The 24,250-nt window shown below is 43.9% G+C and overlaps 2 protein-coding genes across 2 annotated transcripts in view; one reads left to right on the top strand and one right to left on the bottom strand.

Moving 5' to 3' along the window:
- Nucleotides 1-24,250, bottom strand: part of PMEL (premelanosome protein) — a 706,375-nt gene that overhangs the window by 370,272 nt on the left and 311,853 nt on the right. The window lies entirely within an intron of this gene.
- Nucleotides 1-24,250, top strand: part of CDK2 (cyclin dependent kinase 2) — a 206,514-nt gene that overhangs the window by 23,300 nt on the left and 158,964 nt on the right. The window contains exons 2-4 of the mRNA XM_044083766.1: nucleotides 15,089-15,166; nucleotides 18,093-18,213; nucleotides 20,256-20,426. Coding sequence (XP_043939701.1) covers nucleotides 15,089-15,166; nucleotides 18,093-18,213; nucleotides 20,256-20,426 — 370 coding nt within the window. The remainder of the gene's footprint in view (nucleotides 1-15,088; nucleotides 15,167-18,092; nucleotides 18,214-20,255; nucleotides 20,427-24,250) is intronic.

Here is a 24,250-nt window from a genome sequence, read left to right as displayed (position 1 = left end):
GTTATGTCTACCCATGCTGTCAGAGATTGGATCCCCTTGTTGTGACACCAGAAACTAAGCCATTTGTTGAAGTAGGTCCTGTCGTATAATCATTGCTGAAGGTAGGATGCGACTCGAGGCTAGATTCATACCCACTTGGGACGCATGTATTCAGAGAGCTCCATGTCCCTCTTCATATAGTCCAGTGAGGTATCATGGACTATGACCGTCATACTGGTTCTTGTGTTTTAAAGCCACAAGTGCGTGTGTGTGTATGTGAATGCAAACAAGGGGCACGTGTGTGTGTGTGTGTGTGTGTGTGTGTGTGTGTGTGTGTGTGTGTGTGTGTGTGTGTGTGTGTATGTGTGTCAGAATGCAAGCAAGGGGCATGTGTGCGTGTGTGTGCGTGTGTGTGTGTGTGTGTGTGTGTGTGTGTGTGTGTGTGTGTGTGTGTGTCAGAATGCAAGCAAGGGGCAAGTGTGTTTGTGTGTGTGTCCATGTGTGTCAGAATGCAAGCAAGGGGCAAGTGTGTGTGTGTGTGTGTTTGTGAATGCAAGCAAGGGGCAAGTGTGTGTTTGTGAATGCAAGCAAGGGGCAAGTGTGTGTGTGAGAATGCAAGCAAGGGGAAAGTGTGTGTGTGTGTGTGTGTGTGTGTGTGTGTGTGTGTGTGTGTGTGCAAGAAAGAGGCAAGTGTGTGTGTGTGTGTGTGTGTGTGTGTGTGTGTGTGTGTGTGTGAATGCAAGCAAGGGGCAAGTGTGTGTTTGTCAATGCAAGCAAGAGGAAATTGTGTGTGTGTGTGTGAATGCAAGCAAGGGGCAAGTGTGTGTGTGTGTGTGTGTGTGTGTGTGTGTGTGAGAGAATGCAAGCAAGGGGCAAGTGTGTGTGTGTGCGTGAATCCAAGCAAGAGGCAAGTGTGTGTGTGTGTGTGTGTGTGTGTGTGTGTGTGTGTGTGTGTGTGTGTGTGTGTATGTATGTATATATATATATATATATGAATGCTTACTAAGCTGGGCATTAATCCCTATGTCACTCGATGGGTTGCCAACTGGTTTACTGGCAGAACCCACGCTGTAAAAGTAGCCCACTCCAAATCCAGCTTCTGACAAGTCAGAGTACCTCAGGGGTCAGTCCTGGGACCGCTCTTGTTTGGCATCTACTTCTCTGAAGTACAGGCCAACACTAAGGGATTCTGGCTAACAAAGTTCACAGATGACTGCAAACTGGGAGCCATTATTGAATCCCCAAATGTAGTGGATACTCTAGAAAAGGGCCTTACAGAAACAGATGCTTGGTGCCAGAGCCATGTGCTCAAGCTCAGTGCCAAGAAATGTATAGTTATCCCCTTTGGGGAAAAAACATGTACCCGTTCTGGGACATGCTACACAAAGAAATCCCAATCCCTCAGAGCTACATGCTCCAGGGATCTAAACCTTGTCATCACAATAAACAAATGCTGAAGGTATAGGTTCCTGACTCGGACACTGCCCAGACTCTGGAATAGACTGCCCATACATGTCAAGCAGACCGCCTCTTTGGCCCTCTTCAAACAGAACATTGATGATTTGATGGGAGAAAGAAATTAACCCCGGGGATCACGTCACTCACCCTGCTAGACAGAGGTCCAGGGTAGAAAATAGTGTGGAAGTATTAGCCAGGGAATTGTTATGGCTAGGCTTGTATAAGCCCTAGGGCTGATAGCCTAGTACCAACATATGAGCCTATAGTTAACAGACTGCTATCAGAAGGAAGAAGCCCTTGGGTCAATTTTAGCTGTTGCCAAACAAACTTTGTGTCTGTGTGATAAGGGGCAAGTGTGTGCGCATCTGTGTGATAAGGGACAAGTGTGTGCACGTTTATGTGATAAAGGGCACTCAGCCAGTATCTGCTGAATTTTACAAAACCACTTTTATCTCTAAAGCTGTCCCAGCACAATCTGGTAGTTAGATGTAACTTTAAATACACCATACTGGTATGTTCTTCATATACTGAATTGATGAAGTCTGTTTTGTGATTTATGATTTAGTGTTGAATTGTCACTTAATTCCATTAGGTACTGGTGTGCCTTTGCTGGGAATTTTTTTCCCTGTGGTTGTGGAATTGTGTAGTTTTAAAGACAGGAAGAATTTGATTGTTCCCAGGTGGTGTGGGCATGGTTGCTTAACCCTCCCCTCAAAACCGTAACACCTTTTAGTTTTGCAGCCATGTTTGGATAGATTTGGATCAGGGTGATTGCAGTTTATAGTTCTCCTTTTTGCTAGGATTTATGCAAGACCCCTAAAGTGCGAAGGATGAAAGTTTAACAATAAAACATCCTTCATGAAAGGTCTGAGGTGGAAGATTGTGTATGTGGTTATGCTGATAAGAACTGGAAATTCCTGTGTTAACACTAATGTACAGTAGAAAGTTTATTGGACTGTGTAGAAGCTGAATCTGTGGAGAGGTTTACTGGGCTGTGTAAAGCAGGGCTCACTAGTGTTGGATTAATGTACTTTAATAATGTTGTAGGTGGAAAACTGTTCAATGGGTGCATTTTGTGTACAATTTGAATGGAGCGGCTTGATGTGTAAGATCTGTATAGGCATGTGTTTCTGATGTCTTCACAGCCAAAGTACATAATTACTTGTGCATTCCTCGGACAAAGGCCTGGGGTCATTCTTGGTGTTGCCAAACAAACTTGTGGTTATGTGTGTGAAAGGGGAAGTGTGGTGCGGTGTGTGGGTGAGTGCGGTGGATGAGGGTGAGTGCGGGTGAGTGCGGTGGATGAGGGTGAGTGCGGGTGAGTGCGGTGGATGAGGGTGAGTGCGGGTGAGTGGTTGAGGTGCGGTGGATGAGGGTGAGTGCGGGTGAGTGGTTGAGGTGCGGTGGATGAGGGTGAGTGCGGGTGAGTGGTTGAGGTGCGGTGGATGAGGGTGAGTGGGTGAGTGGTTGAGGTGCGGTGGGTGAGTGAGTGTGGGTGAGTGTGGTGAGTGTGGTGGATGAGGATGAGTGTGGTGGATGAGTGTGGTGAGTGGTTGAGGTGTGGTGGATGAGGGTGAGTGTGGTGAGTGGTTGAGGTGTGGTGGATGAGGGTGGGTGTGGTGAGTGGGTGGGTGAGTGTGGTGAGTGTGTGGTGAGTGAGTCTCATTTTTGGATGTAATTTCTAAATTTTGTAAATTTTGTTTTTGTATTGTCATATTGCTTTACATTGCCCTACCGATATGTGACAAAGTACAGGCAGAAGCACAGTTACAGCTGCAAAAACTAAGAGCATAAATTTGCAATAACCATGCATATACACTAATTGCATGTTTTTACATAAGAAGCAGATGTCTGTCACAATTAATCGTCAACACTACATCAGATTACAAGAAGTATGCAATACCGTAATTTTTTAAATTATGTCTTAAAAAAGCATGTTGGTGCTGTCATGCAAGTCTGTGAAATATTTCATGTTTGTAGTGTGTCATTTGTTAGCTATTTAACCAAATGAGAAGGAAAAATAAGTGGGAGTTTGATGCTTTGCAAAATGGTGATTATTCCCAGTGCTATGTAGCTTGGTTCTAAATTTGACAGGAGGAGTGCAACAAAAAAGTGTCCCACTGTAAGGAGGGAAAGGCTGACAAGAAAACAGTACATTACTCTGGTCACCTGCTGTGAGCTGTCAATCACATGCAGATAATGGGTCAAATTACCCTTAGCTCTTTGACAGCTAGGGAAGGTAGGTGTGAAGTGGGAGGGGAGATGCCTTGAAGAACTAGATTTCAGCCTTCACAAAAGAAAGCAAGTTAGCATTTCTAAGAAACAAAAGCAATAAATTGCACTTTTCAGTTCTGTTCTGTAGCATTTGCACTGCTTGTGTTTTGAAGTAGTCATTGAAAAAGGATAACATTTTAACCAAAAGTAGGGGACTTTAAGACAGCAGTGAATGCCTGTTAAGTCAATGAAGTGACAGCAGCTTCAGGGAAAACGTGGCAGATCTGATGCAATTTTTTGGAGACAAACAATGCATTCTGGGATACTTAGAGGCAGAGTAAACCGTCTGAATTATTTCAAAATGCCAGCCCCCATGTGGTCAGAGTCAGAAATTGCATATAAAAATATCTAAAAAGCTCTAGTCCCAGAGTGCTGTTAAAATGTAGGAAACACCAAACCATGATTTAATAAATATGTTTTTTGAGTCTGAGGGTGCGGTTGTCTAGGGCTTCTAGTTTTGGCACCAGGAACATTCTTGAATACAAGTCTTTACCTCTTTTAGTGAAGGGCACAGACTTCCTGTGTCAACATCTGATGGAGAATAGAAGGAAGAAGAAGCTGTGAGATGGAGGGCAATGGCAATTCCCCTGAAAGAAAGAAGGGGACTCTTCAGAAATGATGTCTAGCACCCAAGAATATAGAATTTATGTACTCACCATAACGTTCCATCTGAGTAGGTACTTCATTTGTGTCTGCAACCTGTGGGTATCGGATCCGAGCCGGCAGCTTTACTAGCTAAAAGATCTGAGCTCCTACCTCCTCCCCTTTACCCACAATCCCCCACTACATGCTGCCTTTCCTCAGATAGTTTGCTTAATCCAACAACTAATACCCTCGACAGAGGACCAAATAAAGCCTAAACTCATGAAATAATCACAATCATGATCAGGAATCGCGATAATGGTTAGGGGGCATGGAGGGGGGGGTCGATTGCAGACAAATTAAGTACCTACTCAGATGGAACGTTATGGTGAGTATATAACTTCTTTATCTGAAGTATTTACTTCATTTGCTCTGCAACCTGTGGGACAGAGTCCCCAGCTACCTAAAACCTTGGGCGGCCTTTAAGGAAGGATATTCGAGCACCTGAGCCAAAGGAAGCCCTACTCCTGGATATCGTATCCAATTTATGATGAGAAATGAATGTATGGGAAGAGGACCAAGTAGCTGCTTGAACATATGTCGTCCAGAGGAACCCTGGACCAGAAGGCTGCTGATGTGGCTATGGATCGGGTTGAGTGGGCATGGACTCAGATAGGAGCAGGTTTACCTGAGGATACATACGCATGAATGATGCACTGTGAAATCCAATTTGCTAAGGTAACTTTGGTAACAGCTCTACCCATAGCAGATTTGGCAAAGGACACAAACAACTGATCAGCCTTGCGAGTATCCTTCGTCCTGTGCAAGTAAAAACGTAGTTGTCTGTACATCCAACTTGTGTAATTTGTATTACCCTTTGTTCTGAAAGTTGGGAAAGAACACGTAAATTAATCGACTGATTAATATTTGACTCTGAAGCCACCTTTGGAAGGGTTGGTCCTGAGAGACTCTCTATCCTTATGAAAAATCAGATAAGGGGGATTCATGCAAAGGGCTTGAAGTTCCGAAACTCTCCTGGCTGAAGTAATAGCAACTAGAAAGGCTGTTTTCCATGATAAGAACTTTAATGGAACTGAGGCGGCAGGCTCAAAAGGTTGGCTCGTCAATGCTTGTAAAACCAGAGTTACGTCCCATGGTGGGACCGCAGTTTTAACTGGTGGTTTCAATAGAGAAATGCCTTTCAAGAAGGTTTTGCATATCTTCGCAGAAGCTAAAGATCCTAGTCCATCTCCCACATGAAAATGGGAAATGGCTGCCAATTGTACTTTAACTGTAGATGCACTAGCTCCTTGATGGAAAATGTGACAGAAAATCAAGAACCATCTGAATAGGGACAGTAAAGGGATCTAAGCCCTTGTCCTTAGCCCAGATAGAAAAACGCTTCCATTTACTGCTGTAAATTTTTCTGGTAGCAGGCTTGTGAGCCGCTACCAGAATGGCCTTCACTGGTGATGAGATGCCGGGAGTCCTTGCCATCAGTGGAACTGGATCAACCAAGCCGCGAGCTTGAGGTTTACCAGGTTCGGAAGTTGCAATCCCGTAGGATGCGAAATCAGATCCGGAATGGGATCGAAGAGCCATGGAGGGAACTACACTGTGAGACCGCAGATATGGGAACCAGATCTGGCGAGGCCAGAATGGGGCTATGAGGATAATTCTGCTCCCCTACCGACGTGCTTTCTGAATGAACTTCATCATAAGAGGAGGGGTGGGGATAAGCATAGAGGAGACCGGGTGGCCAAGCATGAACCAGAGTGTCTCTGGGGCTCTCCCCTGGTGGGGGAAATATTGCGAAAAACTCGTTGCACTTTGTGTTTGACGGAGAAGCGAAAAGATCGTAGCAAGGTAGACCCCATTTGAGGAGGATCACACGACTCAGTTTGTCCGCCAGAATGTTGGACCGACCCGGAATGTGCGTTGCTACCAGAAAGCGGTTGGTGGATATCGCCCACTCCCAAACTCTCATAGCCTCTCGACAAAGGGAATAAGATCTGGTTCCTCCCTGTTTATGTACCAGACTACTGCCATGTTGTCTGTTTGAACCGCAATAGTCCCTAGAGGAAGAAGGCCGTGGAGAGCTTGCAACGCCAGAAGCACCGCCCTCATCTCTAGGACATTGATATGCAAAGCGGTCTCTAAGGGGGTCCGCGTGCCTTGAACGGTTCTGCCCGAACAATGCAGGGACTCCCTCCTCTGGTGGCTTGGGGCAGGGGCATTACGAAGGGTCTCCCTTCTTGCAGCTCCCGTGAGCGAAGCCATCAGAGGAGGGAGTCCCTGCAAGCCCTGCTCAGGGGAATAGGGGTGTTCAACGGATGTCGCAACATTTACCATTGGACTTTGAAGAGTCCATTGCAGAATCCTCATTCGTAGACGTGCGTGTAGACAGACTGATTGCCGCCGCCATAGACCCTAGTGCTCTCAGGACTAACCCTGCTGAAGGAGCCGGGTGCTGAAGGAGCCGGGTTTTGAAGGAGGGCTAATACCTGACAAGACAAACTGTTCACCCTGTCCGGAGTTAGTAGGGCCCGAGAGAGGCGAGTGTCCAATTTGGCCCCTATAAATTCCAGAACCTGCACAGGATGAAGAAAGGACTTTTGAAGGTTTACATAAATGCCCAAACTCTGGGCAAGAATTAGAGCATAATCCCTGGCAACACACAGTTGATGCTTGCTGGAGGTGGTGAGGAGCCAGTCGTCCAGGTATGGAAAGACCTGAATGCCCTGGAGTCTCAGGTGGGCTGCAACCACTGCCATGACTTTGGTGAACACCCTGAGGGCTGAGGTGAGGCCGAAAGGAAGAACCCTGAATTGATAATGACTGGCTCCCAGCCAGAAGCAGAGAGAACTCCTGGATCGTCTGTCCATCAAAATGTGGTAGTACGCATCCTTGAGGTCTATGGAGCACATCCAGTCGTTCTCCCGAAGGAAGAGGAGAATTGATTGAAGAGTGACCATCCGGAATTTCTGTTTGGGAATGAACAGGTTCAGGGAAGAGAGATCTAGAATCGGTCTTAAGTCCCCCGTCTTTTTTGGCACCAAAAAGAACGTGGAGTAATAGCCCAATCCAAAATGGTCTGGGGGGACGCGCTGGATGGCTCTTTTTTCTAGCAGCTTCAAAATTTCTGAAGCTGCCACCTCCCTTTAATCTGGTGGGACATCGGGGAGGCGCTTCATGGAGGGGGAAGATTTAGGAAGGGGATGGAATAACCTCCGGATATGATTCGGAGCACCCATCGATCCGTCGTGATGGACTCCCGATTTAGTAGGTGCTCCGACAAACGCCCCCCCCCCCCGACTGCCTCCAGAGAGGGACAGTCGGGTAAGCCCTCAGGGCTGTTGTGCGGGTCTGTCCGAGAACGGTTCTCTAGACCCGAAATTACGCGGACCCCCTCTTCATCTGGGCAAGCGTCCACCTTGTCCTCCTCTGCCGCTGAAGGACAAGGAGTCCGAAGCTGGGTGGGACTGCTGAGACTTCCAGAACCACATCATCTTGTGTCCCCTCTGATTCCTCGAAAAGGATCGTTTGGGATTAGAGAAGCGGACTCCGGCAGACCGCGTCTTCCCGTCCTTCACACTTTGGACCAGCGTCTCGCGTACGGTCTTGCCAAAGAGCGAAGAACAGTCAAAGGGCGCATTCGCGAAGGACGCTTTAACGGGTTCCGTGAAATCGCAAAGGCAGAGCCAGGCGTGATGCCGCAAGACGACCCCGGCTCCGTTAGCTCTAGCAGCTCCCTCCGTAGCATGGGAGAGTAGCTGCATAGACGTGTTCGAGATAGACTTCAGAGTGGCCATACGAGTCGAGAAAGTCTTATCCTCGACCGTCATGGACTCCGGGGGAGCTGTAGCGTATTCCTTTATTAGGTCTCGCTGTAGCCTGATAATGTGTGCCATGTAGTTCAGTGACCTTACAGAGAAGGTAGCTGAAGCAAACATCTGCTTCCCAATGCAGTCCAACGCCCGAGATTCCTTATCCGGAGGGTGGACAGAGGAACTCTCCTGCGCGAGTTCCTTCTTCGTGGCAGCCGCCACCAACATGGCATCCACAGGTGAACCCTTAGACCAGGCCTGCCTATCAGAGGGAGGGCTAAGAATTTTGTCTGGCCGTCTTGGAATTGGCTCCACGGTGTCGGGCTCCTTCCACGCCCTGGTAGTAATTAAGTCTACCAGGGGGTCGGCCGGAGGGGACACCTAGGAGGTAGACGGGCCTGCCTCAAACGCCTCCAGAAACACGGACTCGTCCGAGGAAGGTTTTTGGGCAGACCACCCCCTCTAATTTGCAACATTTCCATGATGTCTCCAAAGGAGACATCCTCAGGGGGTGACCTTGGGGAACCTTCCCCTTCATCCAAATCCGTGTCTGTTGTGAGGGACTCGGGGGAGTCCAGGTGCCTCCTTTTACACTTCCATTTGCGAGGAACCTCCTCGGTGGGACTATCCGAGGAGGGCTCACCTACGGGGTCCTGTTCCTCTAAGGGAACTAACTGGAGGGTTTGAGCAGGCTGTCCCAGTGGTCGGATGATGGAGGATAGACCCAAATGCATAGGGGGGACAGGAGGATCAGACGCCCAGACCGGGGATCTGGAAGACCTCGACAGAACCCTCTCCACTACCTCAAAAGCCGAGGGCGAGCCGCTTTCCTCGGGCTCCGAAAGCAGTCTCCTCTGCTCCAAAGCAGGGATCGGTGTCTGAGCCGAAGCGGTCGGATCAGAGAGGGAAGTGTGCTCCGACCTGAAGGGCGCCGAAGACACACCAACACCTATGGATCCGATGCTCGGCTCTCGGCCTCGAGAGCTAGGATCCGACAAGCTTGAGGGTACATTCGGCATCAAAGCTACCGGAGCTATCGGCGCCGACAAATCGCCGGATCCTATGACTCCAAAACCCGAAAACGGGTTGGAGAAGGAGTGATCGGAGCAAAAAGGGGGACTGCACCCCCCCCCCCCGAGGGGGGGGAGGCAGGAGCACACCCATCTGCATCTGAGTCTGCAGAAATCGACGCATCATCTGATCCATGTCTGTGTCGGTCAGGCTTCTCGTAGACCTAGAAGATGTAGAGGTGGGCCGGGAGGGCCCCCTCGACCTCGAGGGAGACCGGTACTCCTCCGGCGAGAAACAAGGCGAACGGAGCCGAGAGGGAGAGGATCCGGAGGCCCTCGTGGAGGGACTAGAGACTTTAGATGGCGGGGCTGAGGGATGAGTGTCAGCCCAACATTTACGACTCTTGTGCTTCTCCCTATCTTTTTCCTTATGCCTCTTCTCTCTTGAAGAGGCAGACTAGTCTCCTGAACTCTGCGCAGCAGAGGGAGGTTGAGTCGCAGGCAGAGTCGGGGGACCTAAAGGTACAGGGGCTGCAGTAGCAGCCTGTGCCTTAGAGGGAGAGGAAGAAGTGTCCTGCGGTAACAAGCCCGCCAGGATCAACGTGTTCTTCCTATCCCTGATGGCCCGGGGGTTAAACGCTGCACATATCTGGCAGCTAGTGGATAAGTGGGCCACCCCCAGACACAAAATGCACTGAGTCTCTTCCTGGGGACATTAAGACTAAGTAGGTGGTGCTCCTTTGGATAATACACATCTTTTGGGGACTGCTGCTGCTGACACGTTTGTCTCTGAGAAGGGCAAAGCCTTGCAAGACCTTAAACTTTTATTTTTGTTTCTCTTATCCCTAAGTTCCAGAGGAATTATCCTTCTAAGCCTGCTTTTGTTCACAGGCAACCATTCCAAGCCTCTAAGGGTAGGAAGGGGGGATACAGGCAAGGTCCCCTCTGCTAAAGCTTCTTAGATTTCTCTGGTCTAGAAGCTTCCTTTAACTGATAAGGCTGCTTCTCTTTGACAATTTGCACCCCCCACCTTTAGACCAGGTTCCTTTGTCCCTTTGTCTCTCCCTTTGTCTTCAAAACTCGCATCCCATCACTTCAGACTCTTGTTTTTTTTTTTAGCATCTGTCAGGGTTACTTCATGGTATGGAAATCTCTTCCTGCTCTAGAGCAACTTCCTCATTTCCCAGAGGTTCTAGGGTCTCTGTTGAACCAACCATTCAAGCTGTCCCCCCCTTCCCAAGTGGGAAAGTTTTTTAATTCCAGGATATTCCTGGTTCTTCGAAAGGGGGGCACTTTGAGACCTATTTTGGATCTCTCCTGGCTCAACACCTTTCTCAAGATCCGTTCTTTTTGGATGCATACTCTTCAAACTCTGTTTCCCCTTTTATTACCCCAGGCTTTTCTGGTGTCCTTTGATATGAAAGATGCTTACCTTCATATTCCTATTCATCCTCTCTTCAGGAAGTTTTTACATTTGTGTGTGTCTTCCTCTCATTTTCAGTTCCCTGCTTTGCCCTTTGGCCTCTCTATTGCCCCAAGGGTATTCACAAAATGTCTAGCTCCTGTGATTGCCTTTTACAGGCTCCAAGGCATTCACAAAATGTCTAGTTCCTGTGATTGCCTTTTACAGGCTCCAAGGCATTCAGATTTTTCCTTATCTAGATGACCTGTTGCTTCAGGTGCCTTCTCCCAGTTGATTGTTGCAGGATTTGCAGTTCTCCATTTCTCTTCTTCAAAGTCTGGGGTTTACTGCCAACTTCTGAAGTCCATCCTGACTCCCTCACAGGATCATGTATATATGGGATGCAAGATTCAGACTGTGCTGATGTTGGCCTCTCTTCTGCCTCCAAAGATATTGTCGTTGACAGCTTTCTTTCAGTCTCTTCCTCCTCTTGACTGCCATGCCAGCCAGGGAGTTTCTTCGGTCCCTGGGATTCATAGCCTCTTCTATTCCGATACTTCCTTTTGCCAGACTGCATATGGAAAAGCTTCAGTGGTACCTCAATTCAGTTTGGTTGCAGCATCATCACCGTCTGAATTTCAGTGAACCTTTCCTTCCCTGTCTTAAGAGGGAATTTGGGTGCTGGATTTGACAGCTTACTTTCAACCCAAGCCAGCCCTTTCAGCTTCCAGTCCCTTCTCAAGAGCTGTTCACTAATGCCAAAGACCAAGGGTTGGGGGATCTCTTGGTTACCTGAAGGTTCAGGGTCTTTGGCCTCCCATCAGAAGTCAGACCATATTAACATCAAAGAGATGTGAGCTCAGATTCTGGCCATTCAGGCTTTTCACCCCATGTTCACTCCAGGCCCCTTAAAGGTGTGCACAGACAACACTACAGTGATGTGGTATGTCATAAAGCAGGGGGCATGAACTCTTGCATCCTCTGCAGGATGGTGCTTCAGCTTTGGGATGTGGCTGTCCGTTATCGGTTAACTCTTAAGGCAGTATACATTCCCTCGGAGCACAATCTTGTGGCAGACTGTCTGAGCAGTTCCAAAACACGGGCTCATGAATGGATGCTTCACTGATGCATGTTTCTGGACATTGTCCATTGGTGGAGTATTCCTCAGGTCGATCTTTTTGCCTCCCCTCTGAACAGGCAGCTTCCTCTCTTCTGTTCCAGAGTGGCTTGCCATCTGGTGTGGAAGATAGATGCCCTTTCATTTCCTTAGAAGTGGAGGCTTCTTTATGCTTTCCCTCCCCTTCTTCTACATCTAAGAATCCTTCAGAAGATTCAGCTGGATTCCCCAAAAATCTTGCTAGTGACTCCCTTTTGGCCGAGATAGCACTAGTTCCTCCTCTTGGTGCATCTGGCCAGGGGCAATCATCACAAGTTACCTCAACAGTTGGATCTCCTCACACAGTGCAAGGGGTCTCTCATCCATCGCCACTTGTCCACTGTGCAACTGACATTGTGGGTAGTAGGGTTTTGATCCTTTTCCGGCACCTCTTTTCTGAGGACTTGCTCAGGGTTTTACAGAAGGTAAGGAAATCCTGGTTTTACAGGAGGGAAGGAAATCCTCAACCAGAAAATCTTGTATGTCAAAATGGAAAATATTTTCAGTGTAGTGCAATTGCCCTTTTTCAGCGGGGGTCCCTCTGGTCCTCTCCTGTCTGTCAATTGCTCCATTCTGGCTTGGCCTATTCTTCTATGACGGCCCATTTGTCAGCCATTTCTGCTTGTCTGCCCTTGAATCCTTTGAGGTTAAACAACTTTTTAAAGGCATCCTACATATTAGGCCTCCAAATAAACCTATTCCTCCTCCTTGGGACCTTAATTTTGTTTTGGAAAAATTGGCTTGGGCTTCATTTGAGCCTGATTCTTTGCAACATTGTACCTGGAATACTGTTTTGTTGCTGGCTCTTACTTCTGCTTGGAGGGTTTCTGAGCTCCAGGCTCTTGTTCCTCTTTTTCTTTCTTTCACAGGGACAGGGTGTCCCTTCGTACTAATCCTTTTATGTCCAATGTAGTACATGAGTTGTCCTTGAATCATTCGGTACAGTTCCCTTCCTTTTTCCCTTCTCCTTAGGGAGAGGGTCCTGCATACCTTGGATTTGCACAAACTGCTCAAGTACTATTTGAATAAAACTAGGACTGTTCATAAGTCTGATCAGCTTTTTGCTTCCTTTCATCCCAGGTCTTTCGGTTTGGCTGTTTGAGCAAAGCATATCCTCCAGGATATCTAAGGTAATTTCTTTCTGTTCATTTCACTGCAATTCCCTGTTTACAATTCTCTGTTTGCTTCTATTAGAGCTCATTCCACTAAGACTGTTGCCTCTTCTGGTGCCTTCTTCAAGGGGTTGGAGACCAATTCCATCCTTGAAGCTGCTACTTGGTCTTTGGTGTATACCTTTACTAAGCATTATAAGTTGGATATGGTATTTAGGGCCAGCGACGGTTTTGCTGAAACCATTTTATGTGCGTTTGTTGAAGTGCTTCTCGGCTTTCCACCTCCCATTCAGTTTCCTGAGCTTTTTTACTCCTTTTTTTTTTCTATAATGGATACTGTAACATTGAGATAAAAGGACATAATGTAGTTGTGTAAAATCTTACCATAACAGTACGTCCCTCTCTTTACTGTTGCAGTATTCAATCCCTCTTCTTTATTCTTGGATGTGCATGGACTCCTTTATCATATGGCAACTGTTCTCTTCTGGGGCAATTCAGTTCTAGGTAGTTGCATCCGTACATCCCTTTTATGTCCAGCATTCTGTGTGTGAAGCATGGATGTGTGACATTTGGCACAAACACATTATCTCTTTTAGGCTGTTCTTTACGGGCTGAGCGTTGGACTGCCCAGGGTGAGACACCCCTTCTATAATAAATACTGCAAAAGTGAAGAGAAAGACATCTACTGCTGTGGTAAGATTTTACATGACTGTATGTCTCAGGCTGTTTAGAAGCGATCCTGGTATATTGCCTGGGCCCACTGATGCAGTGTTCTTGACCGTAGAGAAAGCATTAAGGATCTGTTCCCTAGTGATAGCAGGGGGAGGTATATATGATGGCATTTCCTGAGGGAAGGTTGAGGGGGAGTGAAGGGAAAAGTTTCAGCTGAATTTGTTGAACAGTAGGTTTGCTACATTTTCTGACTCAGTATAGGTGACCTCATTAACAATGAGCTCTGCTCACAATTATGCATTGCCTTTGATGTTGCAGACATAATTAAAGAATTCCTTGTGGTTGTCGTTGCCTTGGGAGGCCAAATTTACATCAAGTTTGGCATTGGTAGACTTTGTTCTCTGACTTGTTTGTTTAGTTTGAGGAGAGTGCTTTTATCCTGCTTGGGTGCTGCACCTCCTAATTTCTGCCATGATTTTCTTCCGTTATACAGCCTATTGATGATGTGATTCCACCTGGGTGGCTTGTGTTTTGAGTTAGTTCTGTACTACTTCCTGGGGGGGTACAGCTGCCTCTATGCAGCTATTAACATGCTTGTGTACTGTTTTTATGAACAGTTCTATGTAGGCAGCAGTGTTTTCCGGGTTTGTGTGGCTTGACATTTTGCTAGGTTATTGCTTAATCGTAGGGTTAGCCTTAGAATAGTTCCTGAATTTTGTAGAGTTAGCTGGGGTTCCTGGATTTATTTTTACTTCAAAGGCGACTATTTTGTGGTTTGACCTTACTAAAGACTTGCACTAGGGGATGTGCAGCACTGTCCCATATTATTGATGACCAGGTCCAGTATGTTTGCACCCCTGGTTAGTGTATTGCCAATCTGGTCCAGGGAGTTTTGTGTTTAAAAAAAAAAAGTCAGGAATTTCTAGGTCTATACGTTTGGTGTCATTTGTGATTCCCAGTTAATTGTGGGATAATGTCACCCACGGATATATTTGGTTTGATGGTGAATATTTCTAAGAAGTTTAAATACATGTGGGCTTCTTGGGTCTTGCAGGGGGACCTAAAGCTTGCAAGAAATGGTGTGGGATTTTGCCTTTGGTGATTTAAACACGGTGAAGCTCAAGTGCATTGTTCTGTTTGACCAGCCTTAAGATATATTTATTTCTGAGGTAAATTGAGACACCTCTATCTTTAGTCCCTGTCTGTGTAGTAGCTGGTCTGAATGTGTGGAAGGCATTCTAGATTTGCACTGTTGGTGTGCTCTCTCTGCGGCTCTAATATCTCCGTGACAACACAGATGTTTGCATTCTCTAGAGTGAGGAAAGCTTGTGAGTCATCTGTCAAACCCTGGTCATCTGAGTGTAGTCTGGGCCAAAACCTCTATGCCACATTGTGAACAACCAGGATGAAAAGTATTCACCTGCCTTCTTCCTTTTCGAGAAGTGAATGAAGACTGGATTTTTATAAAAACTAAGCCAGTTAATACAGTGTGCTTCTCCGTTTTGCCCTTGTGTCTGCATATCGTGTGCGCTTGCTCTGTGTTATAGTCTTTTCTTTGTAATATGGTTATGGAGTAATCCCTTCAACTCATAAATGGTTCTTCTCTATTTTTGCAGGGAAACTGAAGGAGTTCCAAGTACAGCAATCCGTGAAATATCCCTCCTGAAGGAACTCAGCCATCCTAATATTGTAAAGTGAGTTGCACTGGGCTGGGGGAACATTACAGTTAGAGATGATAAGTAAGTAGACTGCTAATTTACTGAAGCTGGATAGCAGCACAATGAAAATGTGGGTCCCACCTACCATGTCTGGTGAGCAGATAATGGATTTGGGGAAGGCATTTTATGTACTCAAGTTTCAGTAAAATTTGAATATCTGAGTCCACTTAATTGAATAGGTAATATAAATTGTCTTGCTCGACATTTGGTTTTGTGAAGTTGATTATATCGGCCTATTGGATGCATAGTACAATGTGGTGAATGGCTCCTCGTGTAAAGAATATTCTTTGCACATACCCATTAAACTGAATGAGCAAATCTTGCTGAAAAGTGAGTTAAGTTCATAAGCAATTTCCTCTTAGAATCTTGTATTTCTTATTCTCTGAAGTTTATTTGATCTTTGATACAATTGGCGGGTGATATTATATGTTACTTTTGTGTTTGAGTTCATTGCATGCTCCTTCTTTCTTACAATGTTTTCAGTTCCATGCTGCTGTCTGTTACAAAGAACTTACAGTAGCTTCTCCCAGCTATTTTCTGGTCAAGAATAAAATGGTATTCTATTCTGCTGTGCATTTTACGTAAGCCTAAAATGAACCCTGCTTCTTACTGTGTGTAACTTAGGCTAAAGAAGCACAATATAAAATTAAAGAAAAACATGCCAGATAAGAGAAGTTCCATGTTTGCTGTTGTGCAGGCTAAACTGAAAAGTGTTTCTCGGGTGTGTGTGTATACGTATGTGTGTGTTTGTGTGTGCATTTTATGCAAGATATACATGCATGCATATTGCCATTTGCATACACTTCACCTTTTCTACCTTGTATAAATAAGCTCCTTGGACATGTAAAGAGAATGTCGCTAAGAAGTTGCACACTATTAAATATTTACTTAACTCTTATATGGCTTACATGTGTGGGTGTGTATCATATATCATATGAAGGCAGAAAAACTTTCATCTGTAAAAGGTGCATTATTCTCCCGAATAAGAAATCTCACAGGGCAAACAGTGAAGCAGAAAGCACTTGTATGCCAACGCCAAGGCCCTTGTTCATTAGTCAAGAGTGTATGTGACTGCAGTAACTATTTAGTGTAGTAATGTTATAATTTGAAGACCACAGTCCCATTTGTAATGTCATCTTATTTGGAGAGTCAGCAGTTTTGAGATGTACGAAGCATGCATGGTGCTAGAAAGATTGACACTGATTATCTCATTATTAGAGATAAAGTTGTTGGGTCCTGATATGGGTGCAAAAAAAGTGCTGAGGCTTTTGGCACCCATCCTTTAAAAGGAAATGACAGGGCCATCGGTGAGCATGAGACTGTGGAAAAGAACAGCACCTGGTCTTCCATTGAAGTTCTCTCAGCACCCCTGGAGAGAGGGGACAGGAGAAGAAGCCATATTTTTTGTATCCTGTGCCCTGACCATGGCTTCAGCTAACTTGTTGTTTTCAGTTGTAGCTGAAGGAATAATGGAAACTTTAGATGTGAGCCTAGATGGTCCTGAGGCCACCTGCCTCGTGGTCTTGGCGATACAGTAGTTGGCTCTAGAATTAGGGTGGTAGGAATTCTGTTCCCCTCTTTTGAATGTTGCAGTATCTGTTTTGTACTCTTGGAGTCTATAAACAGCTGTTGCCAGTGTGGAAGGCCTACCCCTTTGGAATAACTACCCCTAGCCAGGTCTGGAGCGTTCACTGAAGATGACATTTCAGCATCATAATATCTATTGGTCATGCTTGGGATCAGGAGGCGGCTGTCTGACAGGGCCTACTTGAGCAAAAGTTTTGGAGCTACTTGCACTGCACTGCACTTTGGCAGCACAGTTGACACTTGTGCAGATGGGGGAACTAAAATAATATTAAGAGATAAGACTGTATGCCTTCTGTTGGATGTTGCCCTACTTCTGACACATTTCTTCAACAGAGGCTTTGGCATTGCAAACAGGACAAGCCTAAGGCCCACTATACCCAAGGAGAAATATGTAGTGAGGTTAAAAAGTATGAGATTACAGGCAAAATAGGTAAAAGGTGTGATGGTGTGTGTGTGTGGGGGGGGGGTGCACATGTCATTCATGTTGTAGTTGTTGGGGAGAAACAAACAGATGAAAAAGAAATGTTTAATCATTTTTTTGTAAACTAACAGCCTGAGCTAATTTCTTTTACAGCTGAAGATTTCATGTGGCAGTGAAGTACTGGATAGAGAGGAAGAGCGATGCATGGTGGGAAGAGGAGGAAGCAAGGCAGTTTGAAAGTTTTACTAGCCAAGTACTCTTAATGCGTGTGGCATATAATTGTGTTTGGTAACCGAAGACCTACATTTCTTAACAGATCTGTTATTTAGTGCTGGAAGTTAGATTGCAGTGTTTCAGTAAATAGTTAAGGGGACTGAGCTTTCTCTGACAAGCAATTCAAGGTAACCCTCCCACCATTATCATTTAAACTACTTTTTTTGTGAATTGCTGTGTCACTGGATACCTTCTCATGTTTTGTTTCACGAGGCTGCATGTTCTGTTCTTTGCATCTATTTATTCTAGCTACCCAAGGGAAAACTGCTAACTGAGTTTTGACCCCTCTTTTAAAGCTCTTGGTTTGCTTTTTTCCAGGGCATAATTTAGCTACCAATATCAGCCATGATGCACCTTTAATTTCCACATGTTACCGAACAATGCGCTGGTGTGTACTTCTGTAGGTGCCCTTACTTCACAAGTGCAACAGAGCTCTAGTTTCTTCAACATCCATCTAATTAGAGTAAGAATCCTGCATTGCAGTTAGTCATGTCTGAATTATGTAGTTAAAAATAGAAAAAAATTAAGGTTTCTCCTTGTTTGATCTTTAGTCCGTGGTTTTCACCATTGATCGTATCCCTGTGCTCCATTTCCTTTACTAAGTCTTGTTTTATTTTTCAGGTTACTGGATGTGATTCACACAGAAAACAAACTTTACCTCGTCTTTGAGTTCCTCCATCAGGACCTAAAGAAGTTTATGGATGCCTCTACTGTCTCTGGGATCGCAATGCCACTGGTTAAGGTAGGGTCAGATATGGCACTTTTATAATCCCCTCCTAGTATTTGTGGTATGATTATTGTTGTTAATCAGTCAGCAAGTCCAGGTTTGAGTCCTGTACTCCAGTTTAGTTTATTTTATTTATTTTACATTTGTTAACCGGGTAGTGTCTGGCTGGGCAAGTAGCCCGTTTTCAGTGGAGACCCAGGAGAAAAGCTGCATAACAGTAGTACAAAAAAGAATGCAAAATTTTCCAGAGGTTTACAAAGAATATACAAAAAGTTTAACAGTTGCCTACAATCATAACTTACAAAAAGTGAATGTAAACATTTCTTAAGCCTTACTATAGACAGTAATTATGAACTCAACAGATGCATAACTAATATAAACCACTGTGGTATTTTCATTTGGTAGAAGTAAGACCAGGAAAAGACTGCAGAAAAGAAACATTTGATTGATGGCATGAGAAACTAGCCAGGAGTATTACAGGAGCATAGCCATTATTGAGTAAGGTATTCCTTTAGGAGGAGTTTGAAGCTATGACTATCTGTGTTTTTTAGGATAGTCTGTGGTATTAGGTTCCACTATTTGGCTACTTTTATAGGAGAAGATGGAGTCATCAAAGTAATTATGGGACTTTTGTTACCGTGAATATAAATTTATCAGATGATCTAAGGGTCTGGGATTTGTATTTAGTTGCACTAGGTTGGAGAGTACAGGGCAATTTTCAGGTCTATAAATAATAGAGTAGGCAGTGGTGAGTTGATTGCGCAATAACAGAATTTGGGAAATTCAAGCCGGTGTAGTTTTTGAAGAGTAAGGCAATGATGGGTCTTGTTGGGTATATTGGCAACAAAATTTTCCTATTTTATTATAGCGGGAATCAAATAGATGTAAATCAGACATGCACAGGTTAGTCAAAATTTGAGAACAGTTGAGAGTAGATAGGAGGTGGGATCTGGCTGTGGATAGTCTGGCGTTTTGAGTTGCGTTAAGTTTTTCCCTATATAGTGCACAAAGTTTGATGTGAACTTTTTTAATTGTGACTGATATATTTTTATCGAATGTTAGGTTGTTGTCTGTTGTAACACCAAGTAGTTTTGTTTGGTTAACTAGTTCTATTATAGTGCCATTTGTTGAAAAGATGGAGAGAGGAGGTGGGGTTGCTCTGGATTTCCTGTTGGAGAAGATCATTAACTTTTGTTTGTTTTGTTCGGGTTCCAAGCAAGTAAGGTAACTACTCAAGTATCTAAGTTGCCCTCGGGTATTTTTTAACTAGTTTGGTTTAGTCTGTCGCCAAAAGCGCAAGTAAAGTTGCAGTATAAGTATTCTGATGAGCAAAGCAAATTTATATTGGCGAATAGCTGTACATTCAACACATATATGATACAGGTGTTCATAAACACAAAACTTGGGATAGAACTGAACATTCCTAAACTTAGGGTATGGTTCGGTTATGATAATGCAATCACCCTCCAGTGTCCTAAGCCATTTATGAGTGAAAGCTGAAGCTTTTCATTGTGTTTTGTTCAACTGTTTAATGCTAAGATATTCCTAATTCTGTTGTATTATATCACAGTATCTGATTTGGCTAGCTGGGTTGTGGGGTATTTTTATTGACCCCCTAGACTATCTTTTATGACTATTTCCAGATAGTGTACAGACAACTTTTGACAACAAAAATGGCGACCAGAACACTGTGGGGATCACTTTTTGTGTTCTTGGACATTAACCAGATAGGAGCAAAGGGGGCTTGAAAACAGTTTAAGGATGGCAGCACGGTTGTGATGCCTGGAACCTTCCATTGTGTGCAGTTTTCCTGGCTAAGACTTGTACAGTTGTGTGGGGGGGGTCAAAAGTTCCTTTACCTTGACAACTGATAGCTTTAAGGACGTGGCATCAGACATGCTGGTGGTCAGTAGCCAGCTTGTCCTAGTGTCAAATTAGGGTTTAGTTATCACCGGTGTGGTGGTATATGAAGTAGGAAAATTGTAACTGTTTTTTATAAAGTGGAAGCTCTAATATTGTCTGGAGATTTTCCTGTTTTGAACTTCTTTTCTTCACAGAGTTACTTGTACCAGCTGCTGCAGGGCCTGGCATTTTGCCACTCGCACAGAGTACTACATCGGGACCTCAAACCCCAAAATCTTTTAATTAATGCCAATGGAGACATAAAGCTTGCAGACTTTGGACTGGCAAGGGCATTTGGTGTGCCAGTACGGACATATACACATGAGGTAAGAGTACAAGAAACTGGAAACTTGAGGAGCAAACCGTGAAGTTAATGGTTCGTCAGCCTGTCTAACAGGAAAAGCTTTTATGGTGAGGGTCGCATGGTGTTTTGTGTACTTGGTTATTTACCACTTGATTATTGCCAATACTCTGCGCATTCACACACTGCTTAACTGTAACTGCCATTATTATGTTTTGTATAACATGTACTCACTAGTTATCTCTCTATTTTGTATTTTATTACACAGTATTTCTGCAGTTTACTTCATTTACTTCAGTGGTTACTCTTCACACAAAGGTGTTAATTTTATTCTTGCCAACTGTAGGGACACAATGGATAAACCTGGCAGTACACCTGACAGTTTTTTTACCCTTGTGTTTTTTATGTATTGTTATGCTATATAGTTTGCTTACATTCAGACTCTATTTTTTTGCATATAGTAAGAGTGTACTGGTGTTATCATTCATATATATTGGCATCACAACTGCAAGATTATTAATTGTACAGGTCATCATACCTGATGGTGGGATATTCTTGTCGCTAGGAATATAGCGCCATTTGGCAGGTATTCTTTCTACGCATGTGCAGATTTCATAGCTCTGGCCTGCTATTCTCCTCTTCTACCTCAATTCCTCCAAATCCATGCTTATATTCTTACCAACCTCCTCGCATGATTCTAAGTAACAAATGTCCATTTAAAGGGACAAGTAAAACTACTGTTACACTTATTGCTGCTGTTACATCTATTGCAGCTCCCAATCCTCCAGGTTATCCTTGGAGACTTAAACATTTACCCTACCTAACCCCCCCCCCCCAAAAAAAAAAACTATATATATATATATATATATATATATATATATATATATATATATATATATATATATATATATATATATATAAAACACTAAAGACTTAAGCAAACCCGGCCAGACCTAGATAATATGAGACTTGCCAGCCAAATATACATACAGGGAATGACTCACTGCCCAATATGAGCTCTCATTTATCAATAACATTGTCATTCTGCCAACTTCATTCCTCATTCACTTTCTCCATCATAACCCCATTAAAAATCCACATAGTCAAAACCAGCAGCAGATTCAGAAGCTGTGACAAACACTCTCACACATCCAGTAAGATGGATTTCCGGCTTGCAGCAACCCCTCGGAAGTTGCCACATCCCTAATCAACTTCATACTCTTATTTCAGGGTAGATTCTTCCCCAGAATAACTTTTCTTCTAAAACTGCACAGCAACAGATAGATAATAAAGGGACTCAAAGCAGGGGTGCTACCAGAAATTTATATTTTGTACTCTGACCTCATACTACACACCCACCACCCAAATATTCAAAAAAAATGTACTCAGTCCCTCAAAACTGATGGATTACTTTCACCCTTTGCCACATACAATTATAGAAAATGCTATTTTAGAGGTGTATTCCTAACAAGTAAACATGTTTTGCATAGCTGTGCACAGCAGACTGTAGTTTAGACAGTTCTAAATACTCTGCTCTTTGAGCCATAAAGTTTCTGAGAGATGCTTAGAAAAAAATGCACTTGGTTGAGTACACCGAGTATGCCTAACTACATCCTTGACTGAAAGCCCTATTAGAGAGACATTACTTGGAAAAATCCTACCTACCTAAAGGCAAATCTGATCAGTTCATCCTCCCGTGGAGTCTTGCAAAAAAATATATATATATTACCAGGATTCACAAAGCAAACTCCCTAAACTTTTTTTTTATAGGACAATGAAGTACAAGCAAAAGGAAATTTGGAACCTAGTCAGTAACATAATAAGGCAGTTTATTTTATTTATTTTACATTTGTTTACCGGGAAAGTCCGACTGGGATAAGACCCATTTTCAGCGGAGGCCTGGGAAGAAAAGCTCCACATATAGAAATTGTACAACAATATACAAGGCGTACAGTACACCATAAATTACATTCTATGCTGTTATAGCTGACATTCATATTATACAATCACTGGATTTAAAATAGACTCCAACAATATAGTAGGTTATATCACTCCCATCGATTACTTTAACAAGTTCACATCTCTTCCCTCTAGCAAGTTTAACCTTCCATCTTATTTCATGGCACCCAACATCACCTCTGATACTCCTACTTCAGAGCAATTCCTACCAAAGACATGGCAATGCATTGGATAAAATTCCTAAAGATTCATCCCCCAGAAAAAATATGGCATCTATTCCTGGTTTATCTTGCAGTGTAAAGAACACATTCTCCTCCCTTTAACACACCTCTACGGCTTATGTTTCACCAGTAATTACATGCCCTCATGATGGAAACATAACTCTAGCACTGCTAATGACTTCAGACCCATCTCAATTATGTCTGCTATGGGGAAATTCTTGAAAAATTAACTTGCAACCAGTTGGCTAGTCACAACAAAAGCATGGATTCTTGACTGACCAAATACTATGACTTCTTTTTATAGCCTTACAGGTGACTTGCTTCTAAACAGGATTAAATTCTACTTCACTGGTATTATCTTTAACCTAACAAAAGCTTTTGATCCAGTTGATGGTGGTGATTGTGGTTCAAAGACTTCCTTTCTTGGAGCTACTTCAAAATTGCAAATAGGATCTATACCTTCACCATCTACCCACATCACCACTGGAGTCCCAGGAGGCGCCATTCTATCTCCCATACTTTTCTCCTTTTTGTAACAACCTCCCTAGTGACACCCACCCACTACAGTTAATATTGTACACAGATGAAGTTGCCATTTACAACTCCCAGTCTTCCCATCTGCTATCAAAAACAACCGGAACAAGATCCGACCACTCGAGGTAACTAGCTAGTCTCGTATTAAAAGACCAGCATCCCTTTTTTTGTGTACCCCTCAAAAGCTCTTCCATCTCCTCTAACCAAAACTGTGTTTTAGGAACAGTTCCTCAGTACACATATCTTGATGTTTGGTTAGATCCTTCACACAATTTCCAACATAATGCTCAAGTTACCAAATCAAAAGTCAATGAACTAATTTATTGGGCCAGAAAACCTCCCACCATCTTTGTCTAGCAACTATAACAGCCATAGATTCTTGACTGACCAAAGTACTATGACTTCTTTTTATAGCCTTACAGGTGACTTGCTTCTAAACAGGATTAAATTCTACTTCACTGGTACTCTGAGCTAGAATATGGATTCCAGCTTATGCTATCCATATCACAGAAAAACCTTGTTTCCTTTCAGTCAGCCTCAGTTAACATATGCAGATTTAGTACATCCTCTCCAAAAGAGGACACCATTGCCTAAATTTAGGAAAAGTCAATTGGATGACCATTCCAAAGTGTGCTCCTACCGCTTATTCTTTTTTTTGGCTAGGTGCTCTGGGATCTTTTACATGCATTTGAGCTACCACCAATCAAACAGATGGGACTTTGGTTTAATGTCTTATCCGAAGGATGACTCACTTGGGAGTGCAGCACCCCCATTATGCTACATCGCAGTGTCAGAAAGCAATCTACCTGATGTGGGAAATAACCCACAGCCTTCTGCTCTAAAAGCAAGTGTGTGCTGCTTGTTGCACCACTGGCACTGTTAATATTCGATTTTATATTACAGAAGAAAGCTTGCACCCTTTTTGCCCAAAGAATTCCAGAGAACACTGCTACCATATAAATTCGGATCCCTATCGGAATCGGCCACACACCTACATATTCCATTTTCCAATCTGAAATGCACCGAGCAAGCATTCCTTATTTTCCCTTCCAAAAATCTGTGAATCTATACTGGAATATTTATAGTCACAAATATGATCGCTGTAAATGTCATAAATACCTCCATTATATGCGCA

Source organism: Protopterus annectens, chromosome 9.part0 (genome assembly GCF_019279795.1).
Source record: "Protopterus annectens isolate FY-2018-M chromosome 9.part0, PAN1.0, whole genome shotgun sequence".
NCBI classification, from domain to species: Eukaryota; Metazoa; Chordata; order Ceratodontiformes; family Protopteridae; genus Protopterus; species Protopterus annectens.
Note: the sequence above shows the minus strand (reverse complement) of the source record. Positions and strands in the feature narration are given on the sequence as shown.